The sequence below is a fragment of the Episyrphus balteatus genome, chromosome 1, assembly GCF_945859705.1.
Source record: "Episyrphus balteatus chromosome 1, idEpiBalt1.1, whole genome shotgun sequence".
Taxonomy (NCBI): Eukaryota; Metazoa; Arthropoda; class Insecta; order Diptera; family Syrphidae; genus Episyrphus; species Episyrphus balteatus.
Genome location: NC_079134.1, coordinates 77,396,564 through 77,414,683, shown reverse-complemented (window position 1 = coordinate 77,414,683; position 18,120 = coordinate 77,396,564). Strand labels below are relative to the sequence as shown.

General features: G+C 31.3%; 1 protein-coding gene across 3 annotated transcripts in view; it reads right to left on the bottom strand.

The window, feature by feature from the left end:
- The window catches only part of LOC129905215 (uncharacterized), a 174,278-nt gene that overhangs the window by 104,344 nt on the left and 51,814 nt on the right, over window positions 1-18,120 (bottom strand). For 2 of the 3 annotated variants that reach the window (XM_055980636.1, XM_055980638.1), the window contains exons 2-5: window positions 12,523-13,158; window positions 12,130-12,458; window positions 11,946-12,065; window positions 10,433-11,883 (exon numbers count right to left, since the gene is read on the bottom strand). In XM_055980636.1, the coding sequence (XP_055836611.1) occupies window positions 10,433-11,883; window positions 11,946-12,065; window positions 12,130-12,458; window positions 12,523-13,065 (2,443 nt within the window). In that variant the 5' untranslated portion in view covers window positions 13,066-13,158. The remainder of the gene's footprint in view (window positions 1-10,432; window positions 11,884-11,945; window positions 12,066-12,129; window positions 12,459-12,522; window positions 13,159-18,120) is intronic. The other variant, XM_055980637.1, reaches the window with a different exon arrangement.

Genomic DNA, 18,120 nt, shown 5'->3' with positions numbered 1-18,120 from the left:
AAAGATACCTATATTATAAACATATTCAAGTCTAATATGTGCAGCACTAAATGATTTGTTTTTGTATTTTAGTGATTTGATTACCTATATGAAAATCTCCTTTAAAATCACTACCAATTTTGCATCGTTGCAGAAGCTGTCGATGAAGTTTGTAAAAAGGAAAACAAAAATTTTTTGGTCCATTACAAAGAGTTTTTATCTCTTTGACCATTTCTTTAAGCACTATGTTAACACCTTAAAATGCTCTTTTAAGAACCCTTTAAATACCACAAGTACTTATGCAGGGTTTTTGGTGCCGAGACTAAACTATGCTTTTTCAAAAGGTTTCGGTGGCCGAACTCGAATCCAAAGACGGACTTATTCGATCACATCTCGTTTTTGAAATATTACCCTTAAATCTATTTAAATCTTTCAGACATCTTTTCTACTGTCCGAGATATCTTCAGTTGCTTATTACCCACTTTTGTTCTATGATAACCTTAAATCCAGTATGTAAGCGAAAATAAATGTATCGGTTTATTCAGAGACTGTGGTACCTACCAACGCTAGGAAATAACCTCGAAAACTGGTAAAAAGCGGGATTTTCGATTTTCTAACGGGAATATCTCAAAAACGCAATGTGATAGAATTTTTCTGAGTTCGGATTCGAGCTCAGCACATAAAAAACCTTTAGAAAAGTATATCTTGGTTTCTGTAACAAAAACCTTGTTGGCCATACTCAAAATAAAAAAAATGCGATTATACTTTTGCAATGGAAGAAAAACTTGTTTTTATTTCTAAAAATTATAAGAGAAAGAAACGGGACATTTTGTTCTTCTCAATATTCTTGTTTTTTGATAAAAAAATAGTAGGGTGTCGCTGCAATACTCGGTTTTATATAAATAGCATTTTTATATGGTGCGATTATACTTTTGCAAAGCACTGTATTTACAACATTTCATTATTCTTTTGTTTCAAATTATAAAATTAAACAATTTCAGTTTATTGTTAAATTTCAAAGTGAAGTATAACACTGGTCAACAAAATTAAACTTCTTTTTTGTTACAGAAACCAGGGTATACTCTTCTATAGGTTTTTTGTGTGATTCGAAACCGAAGTCAGAAAAATTCGATCACATCACGTTTTTGAGATATTCCCGTTAGAAAATCGAAAATACCGCTTTTTACCAGTTTTCAGGGTTATTTTTTAGCGTTTACTTATTTTTTTTAAATTGAATTTGTAACAGTTTCTAAAAGAATTAAGTTTTGTCTCTCTAAATCCGTTTAAATCTTTTAAATATCTATTTTCTTCCTCGAGAAATCATAACTTGAAATCAAAGTGTGGGGCATCTCATATTTATTTGCTTTTAATAGCAAATATCGAAAAGTTCTGTACCAATCACTTTCAAATTTGGACACAATTCTTTTAGAAACTGTTATAAATTTAATTTAAAAAAAATAAGTTAACGTTAAAAAATAACTTTGAAAACTGGTAAAAATCGGCATTTTCGATTTTCTAACGGGAATATCTCCAAAACGTGATGTGATAGAATTTTTCTGATTTCGGATTCGAGCTCAGCTTATAGAAAAGTATACCCTGGTTTCTGTAACAAAAACCTTGTTGACCAGTGTAATTAGCTCATGTGAAACAACTTGGATTATTTAAAATTTTGGTTTTTAAGTATTGCTAATTTCATTTAGAACTCAATAGATAGAATGTACCTGTCAATTTTCTGCTACAAAATTTCAGTGCAAGAAAAATTCAATTTTTCAATGTTTTATGTATTAAATTGTACGAAATAATTTTTTTATAAAGCCTTAGAATGGTTAAAATTTGTTTCTTAAAAAAAATTTTCTTGCTCGCTTACGCTCGCAATTTATATCAACCAACTTATCACTCTTTGTACCTAAAAAACTAGAGATGCCGCTGAATATTCGGCCATTTTTAAATTCGTTTACCGTAAGCAGGGCTTTTTTAAACTTTTAACTACGAATTCCTCTCCAAAAAAATACTTAAAAAGGATATTGGCAAATGTTTCGCTTCTGCACAGTTCAAATGACTATTTGATTTAGCGGGATTTAGAATCGACTGCAGCTACATATAGTTGATACAAAGTATTGTGATTTCTAAAAAAAAATTTTGTTTGGTCTGAGCTAACCCCCCCCGAAATGAAATCCTAGCTACGGCTATGGGTATTATATACACATATGATACATGATTTCAAGGTATTTTTTACTGATTCCAAAAAACCTAAAATCAAGACAATCTGACGTCTCTGGAAAAAGTTATACCTGTTTTTCATCTGTCAACTCATATTATTATAACAGTTGCAAACTTACTGCCGAAAAACCCTTAAAAGTTATGGTAGATGAACCAAATTTTGCATGAAGATTTTAGAATCCATCATTATTAAAAATCAAAACAATCCATTACAAAAAATATATATACCTACGAAATAATGGTATTTTTTGATGGAGCGGCAAATTTTAGGATATGCACTAAAGAAGATTCTTGTTCATCTAAGGAAAAATTGCTAATGGGCTAATTTTTTCATTTTAATCTTTGTTTGGATATTCTTTAACTACCCTCAAAAATCTAAAAAAATCTCATGTCCCCAAATCCTAATTTTCTTGGTTTGAAAATAAGGTGCAGATTTTAAAAAATTAATAAGAAAAGTTTAAATTTGTATATGTATACCAACATAAGCGACATGATTTAAAGGTATTTTTTAACACTTATTCCAACAAAACTCACAAACAAGTCAACCTGACCATCCCTGAAAAGTAATGCACCTTATTCATGTTGATCTGACACAAATATCTGAAGTGAAGTTTTTCAATCTTTTAAAATCTGCACCTTATTTTCAAACCAAGAAAATTAAGACTTGCGGACATGAGATTTTTTTAGATTTTGGAGGGTAGTTATAGAATATCCAAACAAAGATCAAAATGAAAAAATTAGCCCATTAGCAATTATTCCTTAGATGAACAAGAATCTTCTTTAGTGCATATCCTAAAATTTGCCGCTCCATCAAAAAATACCATTATTTCGTAGGTATATATATTTTTTGTAATGGATTGTTTTGATTTTTAATAATGATGGATTCTAAAATCTTCATGCAAAATTTGGTTCATCCACCATAACTTTTAAGGGTTTTTCGGCAGTAAGTTTGCAACTGTTATAATAATATGAGTTGACAGATGAAAAACAGGTATAACTTTTTCCAGAGACGTCAGATTGTCTTGATTTTAGGTTTTTTGGAATCAGTATTAAAAAATACCTTGAAATCATGTATCATATGTGTATATAATACCATAGCCTATTTTTGCTAATTTTGAAAATCTCCATTTCGCGATTTGACCTTGAAATCGGACAAGGACAAGCGGACATGAGATTTTTCTAGACTTTTGAGATATGTTATAGAATGGTAAAAGGAAGATATTGAGCAAAAAAAATTTCTACTAACATTCATTCCGAGATTTACCCCTTTTTTCTCCTTATTTTACTGTATTATTTTTACTTTTTTCACTTTGTGTTTCTATGTAGTTCAGGCTTAAAGGCTCTGGTTTATTAAATTTTGTTTTGTCCCAAATTATAGTTGGGTTTGACGTTTTGCAATTGTATATTGTAGTGTGTGTGAAAATGTATGTGAATCCGTCTCAAAAAGAGTTTCAGATAGAGTCTTCCGGAATCCTCCGGAAAAATAGCAAATTTTTTTCAATGCAGATTGATTCGACTGCAGATTGAATTTTTGTTTGTTTGGAATTCGAAATATGTAAGGTTCTTAACACATTTTTGTAAGTTTTCAGTGGTATTTTAGTTAGAAAAATTAGTTTACTTTTAAACTTTCACTTTAGAACTTATGTAAGTAAGATTGCAAAATGCTCACTTCTGAAGTGCACCACAAAAAGTAGCACAATTCGTTTTCAACTCTTCCAAACTTTTTTCCATAAATATTTCAAAAAGGCATCCGAAAAATTCGGCACTTCAAAAATTGGGCTTTTAGAAAATACGAATTTTCTGAATTTTCAATTTATTTGACATTACGTTACGTCACACATTTTTTCAAATTTCATTAATTTCTTCTAATTTCTTTTATTTCCTTTTTCTATCAAAATGTAAAATGTAAAAATAGAAGGCTTAACCCAAAATCTTTTTTCTTGATAATCATCTACGCCTCGTGGCTACAATCAAAATTTGTATACTTAGTAAGTTTAAATTTTATTAAGTTGGATTATTTTGAAATGAAAGTTAGAATCTTTTTATTTAATTTAACGACTCCATACACTTAAAAAATACGACTCTTTACAAAGGACCCCGCACATTTTGTATGGGAAGTGGCCCTCGGTGAAATTATCTGAAATTTTAGTATGTTGTTCTCTTGAAGCCCGTTATTATGAAAACCCGAAGTGATGGGGCAAAATAGACTTCGGATTCGGTTTCAGCGAGCCTAAACCTATGAATTCCACTAAAAAATAACGCAAACACATATAGAGAGTTACTATCATAATAAAAGGTTTGAAATAGTCATCGGAAAAAAAACCGTTATCTTAAAAACTGTCCATTTTTCGACTTTCTGCCTATATTTTGATCAGGAGCTTCAAGAGAACAACACACTAAAATTTCAGACAATTTCACCGAGGGCCACTTCCCATACAAAATGCGCGGGGTCTTTTTAATAATGTGTTCCTATGTTAAATTTTAACAATAAAACTGATGAATTGGGCAGTCAAAATTGGTTTTGGTGTTTTTTTTTTTTTTTGATATGATAACACCTACCTAATAAATCGATGAAATCCAGCTGCATACACGACAATTATGACACATTCTCCCGTTTCATTGCCCGTTACCAGTGTGCTTTAGATTATAATTTCATCTTAAAAGCCAAATAACATAAAGTCAAGTCCAACTTAAGACAGTTGAATGATTTTAAACCCCAAATATTGAATTTGCTTATATCTTGACATCAGCGTCACCTTCCGGGTCCATTTATGAAAAAAAAATTGTCTCGAATGAACCTTATCACATACACAAAAATTCACAAAAATCTATACAGTCTTTCAAACTCCAAATATGGAATTTCACTATAACTTGATAACAGCGATACTTACCGGGTCCATATCACACACATAAAATTTTACAAAGATTTGTCAAGTCGTTCGTTTAAAATATGCAATTTTCTTAAGATTTTACAACAGCGCAACCTACCGGGTCCAATTATGAAACAAAACATGTTGTCGCCCTAGTATTGGAGTGCCGTATACGCCAAATTGCATTTTTTGAACTAGGTATGCAGTCGTATGTTTTCGAAGTTGCTCTTTTCAAATCTGCTATCCGTTTTTTTCTATCTTTTTTCGTTGCCGAGATATTCACTATTGTTTTGACAAAAACAAGAAATTTTGGCATTTACGTCAAATTTTTCATGCAATGCAAGAAAATTTTGAGAATTGTTTTGACGTACGTTATGTATTTTTTTGACGTACGTGTATATGAATAAAAGAAACTTCTGATTTTCATGGCGTATACGGCAAACTCATTTTGGACAAAAATTTAAATATTTTGAAAACTAAACGAATTGCAGATGTCCAATAACATGTACATATATAAAAGACAAATTTTAATTATATATCATACTAAAATATCAAAAAATACCAGCTGTTAGTTCTTTCGCAATTATCTTCCGAACATTTAAGTGCGATTTCCCAAAAATGTAAAAATGGCGTATACGGCACTTCAATACTAGGGCGACGATGTGTACAATGAACCTTATCACACACACAAAATTTCACAAGTCGATCGTTCAAAATATGCAATTTTCCTATAACTTAACAACAGCGGCACCTACTGGGTCCAATTATTAAACAAAATCTGACTCGAATGAACCTTATCATTCACAAACAATTTCACAAAAATCTGTCCAATCATTCCCCAAACATGGAATTTGCCTATAACTTGACTACAGCGCAACCTACAGGGTCCAATTATAACACAAAACCTGTCTGGGGCAAACCTTATCACACACACAAAATTTCACAAAAAATATCCAGTCATTCGACTCCAAATACGGAATTTGAATTAAACTTGACAACAGCGCCACCTACCGGGTCCAATTATAGCACAAAACCTGTCTCGGATAGACCTTATCGCATACACAAAAATCTGTTCAGTCATTTGACCCCAAATACGGAATTTGCATATACAGTACGTTCTCGATTAACGCAACTCTCGATTCACGCAACTCCTCGATTTTCGCAACACCCCAATTTTTATCATTGTTGACGCAGTAATCGCAACTCTTGTACAAAAATTGACTCGATAAGTGCAACTTTCAATACAAAAATACAATGAACTGACCAAAATTTAACCCTTATTGAAAAAATGTTGATTGTTCAAAAATTGCTAGATATGTCAATTTTTAAAATCTAACAAACTAAAAAATCCAAACAAAAATATCCCATTTTTTCGAAATAAAATAATTAAATTTGGATAAAGAACTAAACATTCATAATTACGTACTTATCGTAATGAATTAACTTCCATTCGTTTCGTTTCATATCAATTATATTTTATTGGACAGAAATTTGTTGCATTAAATATATTTGTTAGTGTTGCGTTTCTGATATTTTCGCTTTTCATCTCATATTGAACCTAAAAATTATTTACTCGGTCATTGCAACAACCTCGGTCATTGCAACCACCCTTGTTTTAATTAGTTGCGTTAATCGAGAATGTACTGTACCTTGACAATAGCGCCACCTACCGGGTCCAATTATAAAACAAAACCTGTCTCGGATGGACCTTATCACACCCACCAAATTTCAGAAAAATCTATCAAGTCGTTTAGAAGGAGTAGGGTCACAAACAAAAGCACAGGAGAATTATATATAAGATTGACAATTTTTTTTCCAAGACAAAGAACAAAATGGCGGGTTGGGACGGTTAAAATTAACAAAAATTTTTTTTACCCAATATAAGGCGCACCCTAAAACATAATGGAAAATTGACATTCCAAAACACATATGTACATATACATTTAGTTTAGGACCTAAATAAGGGGAATTTAGCAAAACAAATTTTTTTGGAGGTCATTAACCCGTGCCTCTAGGTCATACTTTCCCCATACAAATTTGTATGGGAAATTTTTAACTTTTACATAAAATTTTTTTTCTCTCAAGTTAAATCATCTCACGGTGGGCAGGAAGCATCGACATTGTTTAAAGAAAAACTTAAAAAACAATTTTCTTATAACGATTTAATTATATTTCTTTTATGAAATCACTAGAGGAGCAATAAAGAAATTTATTTACTGCAATTTCGCTTTCAAATAAACTTTACCCCTTAAATTATAATTATTTTAAGGCTAGATTTGAGGCCATTTTTAGGAGTGACTTAGTCTACTTTAATAATTAAGGGCACATATGTATGTACATATAATTTACAATGTATTGAGTATAAAAAACTATTAAATACATATCTTCTTAGAAAAGAACTTTTGATTTTTATTCCAAGTTGTCCCGATTTGAAATATAAAAATATGAATATTTTTTGAAAAGGAGCAGTTAGGATTTCAATTCCAACGGATTTTGCACCTATTATCATCAACAAATTCAACCCAGTTTGCAGTTTTTGTCGACATTTTTGTCAAAACTATCGATGCTTCCTGCCCACCGTGATCTATTTTTAAAATGTTTGTGGATTCTGGTTGGAAAATAGTTCCTTTAAAAGATCACATTCAAAATTTCCCGTTAAAAACTTTTTTCATATATTATTTCGGTTTTTGAAATTATTAGCTGTTTTCGTAGTTTTTGCTTTTAAGTTTTATTTAATTCTTCTTAAAGTACACAACCTATCACACAATTTTAAATGCAGTTCTATTGGTTTTTAATTTTTTTCAAATATTGAATTAAAAAATGTGTGTATAAATCAAAAATTTAAATTTTTATTTGAAATTTTTGCTATTTTTATATGTTTAAATTTATTTTTCTCGATCTACAAAAGATTTGTTTACAATATTTTAATTGAATTTTGTTAAACAATTATCCACCTAAAAAATGACATCAAAAAAATTGCAAACAAAAAGGGTAAAGTATTTAATAATATTTATTTATTATTTTCATTTCTTCAAGGTTAAGGGTTGTTTTCTATGGCAGATACTGAGAAACTTCCTTAATTTGCACTTCTTCCCAATATTTAACAGAGCATTTTTTGTGGTAGGAGCCGTGGTCCTATTGAAAAAATCAGTATGCTGGTTCACAAATACTAGAGAATTAAGGAAAAGTTTCTTGAATATTCATTTGCAAATAATTGTTACCATTCTTAACGTCCCAACAACGACATCCGGAACCTAGGTACCTTTGCGCTTTGGATATACTGGCTGAGAACATAATTTCAATGGACAGCGAAGAAGTTAACTTTTACGCCGACACCCAGTCGGCTTACTACCGTGGCTAACGCACCAACCCAACTCAAACAACCCCACAACTGGACATCCGGGTCTGAACACCCCGAGGACAACCTAGTCAGCAGACTTTAAATTAAGTTTATCCATGTATAATATTTATTTATATTTTATAACTTAGTCATTGTATAAGGTTAGGCCCCCTTTGTGCCAACAAAATTTTGTATCTATCAATGAATCTTAGACATAAGTTAATTTTAAGTCAATTGTAAATAATCTTCATTGTTTGTTTTATTTCTCAAGATGTTTTCGCCAAAATTTAGCGATTTTAATCAACCGATTTTTTTTCAAAATGGTAGTATTATTATTAAATTACACTTAGGAAATTCCAGTTATTTGTTTTAATGGTAAATTTGACCGAAATCCACAAAAAACATTAGAGATAAAAAGGGTGTACCTATTCTGATGACGAAAAAAATAAGTTAATTTTTCCTCAAAATATACTTTACAAGAAAAACAATGGGAAAGTTATGGTCCATTTTGAAATAATTTTAGCCGTTGCTTTTCCTAACATCTTAAACTATCAAAAAACAATAAAACCTTGTTAGATCACGCACCACTATTGGGGACAAACGATTAATGAACTTTTGAAAAGTTGTGTACCTATTCTGATGAAAAGGAGTGTAAAAGTATAAGGAAGGCCATTCTTGGAGTAGAAGAAACAGTTATAACGACTTTAAAAGCTTTTATTTCCGAATGAATGTGTTCAGATAAATAAATATATGATTTGTGGACCAGATATCACCTACCACAAACATATTGTTAGAAACATTATTTAAAATAATAAAAAGAATCAAAAAGGAAGAAATGAAAAATAATAAATAAATATTATTAAATACTTTATCCTTTTTGTTTGCAATTTTTTTATGTCATTTTTTAGGTGGATAATTGTTAAACAAAGTTTAATTAAAATATTGTAAACAAATCTTTTGTAGTTCGAAAAAAAAATAAAAAATATAAAAACAATATTTGAAAAGAATTAAAAACCAATAAAACTGCATTTAAAATTTTGTGATAGGTGGTGTACTTTAAGAAGAATAAAATAAAACGTAAAACCAAAAACTACGAAAACAGCCAATAATTTCAAAAACCGAAATAATTATGAAAAAAGTTTTTAACGGGAAATTTTGAATGTGATCTTTTAAAGGAACTATTTTCCAACCAGAATCCACAAACATTTTAAAAATAGATGACTTAACTCGAGAGAAAAAAAAATTTGTGTAAAATGTTAAAAATTTCCCATACAAATCTTATGGGGAAAGTATAACCCTAGAGGCAAGATTAATGACCTCCAAACATTTTTTTTTTGCTAAATTCCCCTTATTTAGGTCCTAAGCTTTCGATCTGGGAGGTGACTCCCCCGAAAACATCACTTTGGGAAATAACGGACACTCTAATATGCATACATTTGTATATAAATTTAAAAAAAAAACGAAAAACAAATTATACTTCTCCAAATGTTTTCGGTATGCTGAACTTGAATCCGAAAGAAACAATTGATCAACTCTCGTTCTTGAAATATTACCGTTAGAAAATGCTAAAAAACGTTCTTTGACTACTTAAAAAATTAGGTCAGAGGTTTAGTAGCACAAGCTAGAGTAATCACTATGAATTTGGGGTTATTTGAAAATACTTGTGGGAATGCCACATTTTAATTAATTTTCGATTCCATTTTTTCGTCTAGAATATAAAACCTTGTACTCTATGGAGCGCGTGGACCAATGTCATTATTATTTAGCGATGACTACATTATTTGATGTTTTTTTTACTTAAAGTAATTTTAGTCAAAAAAAATGCTATAGAAAAAGCACCAACGGAGTACCCCAGAAAAATAAACTGGGAAAACGATGCTCCCAGTTGAGGAAGGCCGATGACTACTTCATAAATTTAATCAGTAAATGTAATATAATAATCAATGTAGGCTATACTTTAACCTTGTATTTTTTAAAACAATTTTTTAATATAATAAAATGAATGTTTATAACTGTTTCTTACCCAAATGTGGAAGACAATATGAATTACTTAATTCACTCGATTCGTCATTTTCAAATATATTAAATTGTTGACTCTTTTCTCTTAACTGTGCAAAGTCGAGTTGATTTTTAACTTCGAAAAATCCTTTGCCTAATTCGAGATTATCTTCATTACAACATTCTACAGCATTTAGTACAGTTTTTTGTGTCAGATAAGGAACTTCTTCGTTGGATGGCTGTTTTACAAAAGCATTCTTTTTTTCTAATGGCATCGATACAAGGGGAGTAATACGTTTTTTTACTGTAATTTTGTCCAGATAAACATTCTGACTCAAATCGTTGGTATTTGAAGATAATGAAGAGCTCCCCAAAAACAAGTTCTTGGAAGCGACTTCTGAATCACTGTTGATTGTAGATGTTAGTTGTAAGTTTTGATTAGGCATCGCATTTTGCTTACAAACATTCCTTTTCTCTTGAACGCTTGCGGAAAGACTGTCATCATTTTCAAAATTTTTAAATGATTTCTTAGTTTCTTTTGGACTTTTTGTAGTCTCAGAACTGAAGGCTTCTGCTTCCTTAGCACCACCATCTTTAACTTTGATATTTGTACGAGAAAAGTTAGAAGTAGTAAATATGTGCGACAACCCATCAAACAATCCTTTAAGCTGAATGTTCTTCTTTTTGATTTCTTTTGATGGTGATACATTGTTTGCTTTGGCAAATATATCAACTTCGTTTTTAGCAACAGCTGCAAAACCCCAAACATTCTCATCTTTAACATTAGAATCATCACTTTGAAATATACTACACTTAAGTTCATCTAACTTTTCAGTTGTGTTTGAAGAACTTTTCTTACTGCTTCGGGACATTGTCATTTCTGATCTATCACTTTTTTCTGTTTCATCATCATCTTCATCGTCGTCACCAGAAGAAGAACTTTCGCAGCTACTTCCACTTGAGTCCGTCGAACTGCTAGATGAGCAAGAGTCTGATGAAGTACTGTCTCCATCATTTTCATCATCGTCGTTGTCACTCGACGAACAAGTTGAAGATGTTTCTGAAAGCTTTCGCTGTCTTTCACCATGAGTTGGATTCAACTTAATATCTAATTCTTGTTGCAAAGAATTGCTCAAATAGGCATTTTTCGATTTAGGTGAATGCTGATAACTAAATCCAGATTTTACCATCCGATCGCTATTAAAAGCAGAATGTCTGAAAAATTTCTGTTTTTCTTTAGACATTTTGTCATTTTTCTTGATGTCATGATATTGAAACGATGATGTTGTGGTTGATGGTTTACTTTTCAAATCTCCAAACACAGTCTGTAAATGTTTTCTTTTTGCATTGGATTGCAAATTACTCCTTTTATTACCTTCACTACCACAATCAGACGTATAATTGTCTTTTGTTTGCGTGCCTTTACAGTCATCTATCTCATCTTTTTTTATAATCATCATAGATGTTCTTGAAGCCCTGAGAATATCAGAAAAGAATTTTGAATATATTTCTAAAACGCTATATGCTTTTTTGCTAACCATTTCTTTGCAGTTCTATCAGAAGTTTTTGAGAAACTTCTTCGAGGAGTAGTTTCAATTGAATTTGTTTTGTTAGGTCTTTTTTTGACATTCATTTGATGCTCCGAGCAATGATCACACCTGCACAAGACATGAAAACAAAACGCCAAATAAAGAAAGAGACTTTAAATTTACTTGTAATTACCTCCATGGACACTTGGGTTTTTTATCTGACGCAGGATTTAGGCAAGTTAAATGAAAACTTTTCTGGCAAAGGTAGCAATCGAGCAAACAAGGGCCTTTGTGACGATCATTGCAAGAATCGCAAGCTTTACACTTGTAGCAATGCCATTTGTTGCCTTTTGTAGATAAGATATAAAGAAGAACCTGTGATTGTGATTTACATTTACCGGCAATATTAGCACAAGTAGTATGCAGAGACATTCCACAATTATCACATGAGCTAAGTGGCTCCGGAATACCGCTGCCATTTCGTTCTGAGGTACCACAACATTGAGAACACATTGAGTCCCCCTGCAAATGAGATATGATACATAATGAAAGCAAAATTAAAGTGTTTTTTTTTTCAAGAACTCACTTGATTTATTCTTTCTATTACGCTTTCGGCAGTGGCTGCAGATTTGCGGGGTGTAGTCAATGATCGTCCTTTTTTGTAAAGCTTACCATCTTGAATTAAAAAACCTGCATCTATTGCTTTTTTGATAGAGTTTTTTATAACAAGCTTGAAGTCCGTATCTGTTCCCAGTTCAATATTGTTAAATTTTTGTACATAGTTCTCTATGCTTTTAAATGTCGATCCTTCACACTCCCCCAAGTCGTGAACAGCTTTTGCTACGATCTTAAAAAGATTTGTATTTTTTTCTATTGTGATTTTTCTTTTTGCCATCGGTGCCTTATAAGAATGCAAGCCTTTGTTATAAACTTTTATTACAGCACCAGAATTGACAGCTTCTTCAAGCTTTTCAGCTACAATGTCTTCATGAAATTTATGGTGACTGCCAATTGCTTGGCATATTCTTTGAACACTTGGCCGTTGTTTCTGTGAACGAATTTTGGCAATGGCATCCAAAATCCATTGATGCCAAACATCTTGGCCAATTTCCTGAGCCGATTCCCGCATGATTTTTGTTTATCCTGAAAACATTTTTCTTATAATAAACATGAATTGAACAATGTAGCCGTCTTAGCAGGGTGCTGAGATATTTGAGGTATTCTGGTATTTAAATGAAAAAATTAAACATAAATGGTAAGAGAAAGTAAAATCAGTCTATAGAATATGAACTAAAGCAAAAGGCTATTGTAAAAAGACAGTTAAAAAATTCAAAATAAAGAACATTACATTTGTTTTCTAATTTAATGGTTTTTTTTTTGCGATTCATGCAATGAGACGAGGTAAAAATCAAGACGAGGTTTATCTAAGAGTTGTAAGTTGTAATTTTTTTCTAATTAGATTTATAATCCAATTGTGAGAAATGTTTTGTAAACATGTTGTAAAACCTAATCTTTTAAACTTCGAATTAAAGATTCTTATAAAAATGGAGTACATAACAACCAAGGTCGAATACTTGTGATATGTGGGTGTGAAAAGCATCAGAGAGCCGACACCCACAAGCGCTCTCCTTACCCGTGGGACTATTGGGCTCTTCTTCTGCACACGTAACTTTAATTAATCATTTTTCATTTCTAGACAGACCTTTCTTACACTTAAATTGTGAGTTTGAAGTTGTGAGCGGACGTCCAGTAAATGGGTTGAATCTTTTCCTTGTTAAGTCTGTTGCAACAACAACTCAATTCTATTTCGAGTGAGTATAAATATTTCCGTTTTCGCGTCGTCACATCCAGCAGACAATTTCATGATAACATTTTCTACCAAACGATTTAGATTTATTTTTGACTCAAATACTATTTTTCGGCATTATCTTTTTTTATTTTTTTTTTTTTATTACACAGTGGATTGTAGCCGCCTTACGGCGCTGGTCATCCTAAGTAAGTAAGTATATTTTTTTTATGGACTAGTTCATTATTTTTTTTTTGTTGTTTTCCATTTTTTTATGTTTGATTAATTTAAGATTTTGATTTATAGTTATTTTTTGATTGTTTAACTTCATTTGGTTTGGAACAGCTGAGGCAGCATCTAGGGTTGCTTATTCTAATCTAATCTAATCTAATCTATTCGATAAATTCTTAGCTAGGATATGAATCATACATTTTAATGATAGCTCTTCCCGATCACATGTAACTCAGCTAGGAGAAAATATCCCACCTAGTCCCTATCATAGAGTCCATATTTTTCATAAGTGGTTTCTAACGAAGCCCAATATTTTTTTGTAAATACATCGCGAATTCTTTAAATACATTAAATTCGCTTTATGTACCTACACAATAAAATTGACAAAAAAGCACGTTTTTCGCACTTACAACTATATACAAGTTAATAACCCGCATACCTGAAACCTATTTCAGCTAAGTAAAAACAAAATAATCGAACAGTTGATAAATTTGCTGAACGCATCCATTTCTTTTTTTATTTTTCACCTTCTCTACATTCTCATCACGAAAATGACATTTGAGTTTCTGATTATGTCACAAATGTTTATTTATATTTACAATTGTTTCTAGCAATAATCTTCACATAATTGAATTTTTTCACTTAAACGGGGGCTCTTTCAAGTGAAAACCAAGCTTATGTGAAAGAGGTACCGTTTATTATATATACATTATACCGTTTCTCTTAAGCGGGTTTTACTGTATCAATATGACTGTCATCGACTTTATCTTTAGTTTGAGAAATTGAAAAGTTGTAATAGTGCTATATAGCCAGAGATTGTCGTATTTCCATCAGTTCGTTCGTGCGGAGGTTAACACAGCATAGGAAATCCTTTAGAGGATGAACTTGGATGGAAGATATGGATTCCATTGCAGGTGAAGGTTAGTTTTACCTTGGCTTATCGGCCACCTAAGGCTTCGCATGGAGGTTTACATAAAGCATTACATAGGCTTCGACAGCAGTTTTATTTTGCCGAATATAGCATCTCGAGTAAAATCCTTCGTAGTTTCGAGGTCTGTAAATCGTCAAAAGCATCAAACCAAGTTCGATTACAGCCCATGAGAAAAACTTTCGTGGTCGAACGCCCATTTTAACACCTTTACATGGATTTTCTTGGACCACGATCCACGATCTAAGAACGGAAACATTTTTATTATTAGTAGCTAACGAAATTTGTTGATCTTAGGGGCCTACGAGAAACTACTGCAGATATTGCAACCAAGTTTTTGAATGGAGAGATTCTCTGCGTGTTTCGTATTCCAGAATCAGTTTTAACTGGTTTTACGAGTTCAATTTTTGCAAAGCTATAAACATCGTATGCTATTCAACACAATAGAACCGCTTCTTATGCCCATCAAGAAAATGCTGTTTCATTCCTGCTGCCAGACCAAAAGAGATTGGGACAGAAACTCACTCAGCTATTGGCATGTTATAGTTAAAGTTTTAATTAAACTCTTTGACCAAGTTTTCACTCATAAGCAATATAACATAACCAGGGTTGCAAAAGCTTAAGCTATTTCCTAGCTTAAGCTCTGATTCAATTCAAGAGTCAACAACGGACAATTCCCAAGCTCTTAGAACTCAATGATTTAAACAAAAATCTAATTCTCAAGCTAGTTTTGAATCTTGAATTAAACAAAAAATTAACTCGTAAGCTAGTTTTTAATTAGCAATTGAACAAAAATTCAATTCATAAGCTAGCTTTGAATTATGAATTCAACAAATTTTCCACAAGCTAGTTTTGAATTATGAATTAAACAAAAATTTAATTCACAAGCTAGTTTGTGTTTGTAAATTCGACAAAATTTTAATTCATAAGCTCTTTCTGACTTGTGAATTGTGAAAAGATTCAATTCATAAGCTCTTAGGGACTTTGATTGAATTATGAATTGTAGAAAAATCAATTCATAAGCTCTTACTAAAAGATAAGTAATGTATGCTACAAACATATTGTAAGTTTCCGTTTCATAAATCATCCAGTCCAGTCAATATAATGTATTGTACATACATTTGAAAATGCAAATGAACCGAGAAAGCTAAATTTTTGATATGACGTAGGGGTGCTTAGAAAATCTTAACTTGAAGCTTTAGACCAAGATTTCATATGAGTGTTTTTCGTCATTTGAAAAAAAGTCACAAAGAAGGTTTTTCGACAATAAATCGGCTATCCGACGAGGTGCGAAAATTTTAATGATGCTTTTTGTAGATTTTGTATACTCTACAATAATAATTATTGTAGAATATAAGAAATCTACAAAAAATTATACAATTATTGTAAATTATTTATGCATATACACTCAGTCACAAAAGTAAGTATACTAAGTATACACCCATTACTTTGTTTCACTACTAGGTTTTTTGCAACATTTGAACCGAATCTTATTCAGTCTTTCTATAAGACTCGTTTCAGCTAATCCTTTGACTGCTTCCTAACTTTTCTCACAAAATAGTCTTACTGATGCCAATAGCATCCAAATCAAGTGACTGGGTTGCGTTTGAATCTGGTTTTGAAATCTTTCGAGCAAAAATTCACTCCAAAAGACCGAGATGTACCTTAGGTCGTTACATTTATTGAAGATAAACCATCTATTTTAGCCTAATTATTTGACACTCTGGTGCGGGTTGTTCAATAAAATGTAAGTATACCCATCCATTGTTTCGTCCATGAAGACCAAGTTACCCACACGGTGGGAGACCACCATACCATAGTCGATTCACTGCTGTTTTTACCAGTACCTTCCTTTCTTTTCGGATCTACTTCTTTTCTTAGTATTCTAGAAATTTTGCCACATCCATAACTCATATGAACGTAAGACGAAGTGTACCTAGCAAAATTTGGAGAAAGATAAAAAGTAAAATCCTATGAAAAAGCTGGTACTAGTAGAAACGGCAGTGAATCGTATTATAAAAAATATGAAACAATTATGTTTTTATTTAAGTTTTTATTGAGTTTATTTAACAAACAAAAATTCAATCAATTATTTATGAATTACATAAATGAAATAACTAAATCAGAATTCTTTAGGGCTCCCAGGAATGATTTATTACTATAATGTGAATATTTTAATTGCAAAATATGATGCTCTGTAATCTGTCAAAGAATGATATCGAATAATATTTCATATTTAAAATAAAAATATAGATCAATTTGTTATTCATGCATTGCACTATGTATTAACAGTAGTAAATATTGCAAAATCTTAATGCAATACAGCGAAACGTCCATAATAATCTAAGACACTACTTGTTTATTCCTTCCTTTTTTTAAAGCTGAATAAAGAATTCCTGAAAAGAAAGCAGTTGCCATCCATCGGGATTGAACAGCGCCACTTTTAAAAACGATAAACGGTGGTAGCTTGCCCATACAATCTAAGACACTACTTGTTAATTCTATCCTTGTACCACCAAGCCCTGAGACTCCTTGCATTACTACAAAACCACTTTCATCGGCTTTGGGACAAAATCTCCTTTTTGAGATCTAGCGTACTATACTCGCCGATATTTTTATACATCAAACACATCTTTTCGTTTTTCCGGAGAGAGCTTATGAATTTCAACATAGTTTAATTCACAAATCAATTTTCTAAGAGCTTGTGAATTAAAAATTATTCCAATTCACAAGTCACAAATAGCTTATGAATTGAAAATTATTCTAATTCTTAAGTCACTAATAGCTTACGAATTGAAAATTATTCCAATTCACAATTCCAAAATAGCTTATGAATTAAATATTTTTCAATTCATAATTCAAAACTAGCTTATGAATTAGGTTGTTTTTAATTCAGGAATTCTTAAAGGCTTCTGAATTAAATACTTCTTGAATTCCAGATTCAAAAAAAGCTTATGAATTGAATATTGTTCAATTCTCAAATCTAAAAAAGCTTATGTATTAAACATTTTTTAATTCACAAATTAAAGAGTAGCTTATGGCTTAGTGTTTTTTTAATTCATAAACTCGCAACCCTGAACATAACGCTGCGTAATTTTTTTCAATACTTTAATATTAATTTTTACAAAGGTAATCTAAAATCACTTACACTTATGTCGTTTTCCTTCACTCGATTTAGGAGTACTCTAAATTTTACTCCTTTTTCTGGAGTGATGGAACATAATGAAAGTAATTTCTTT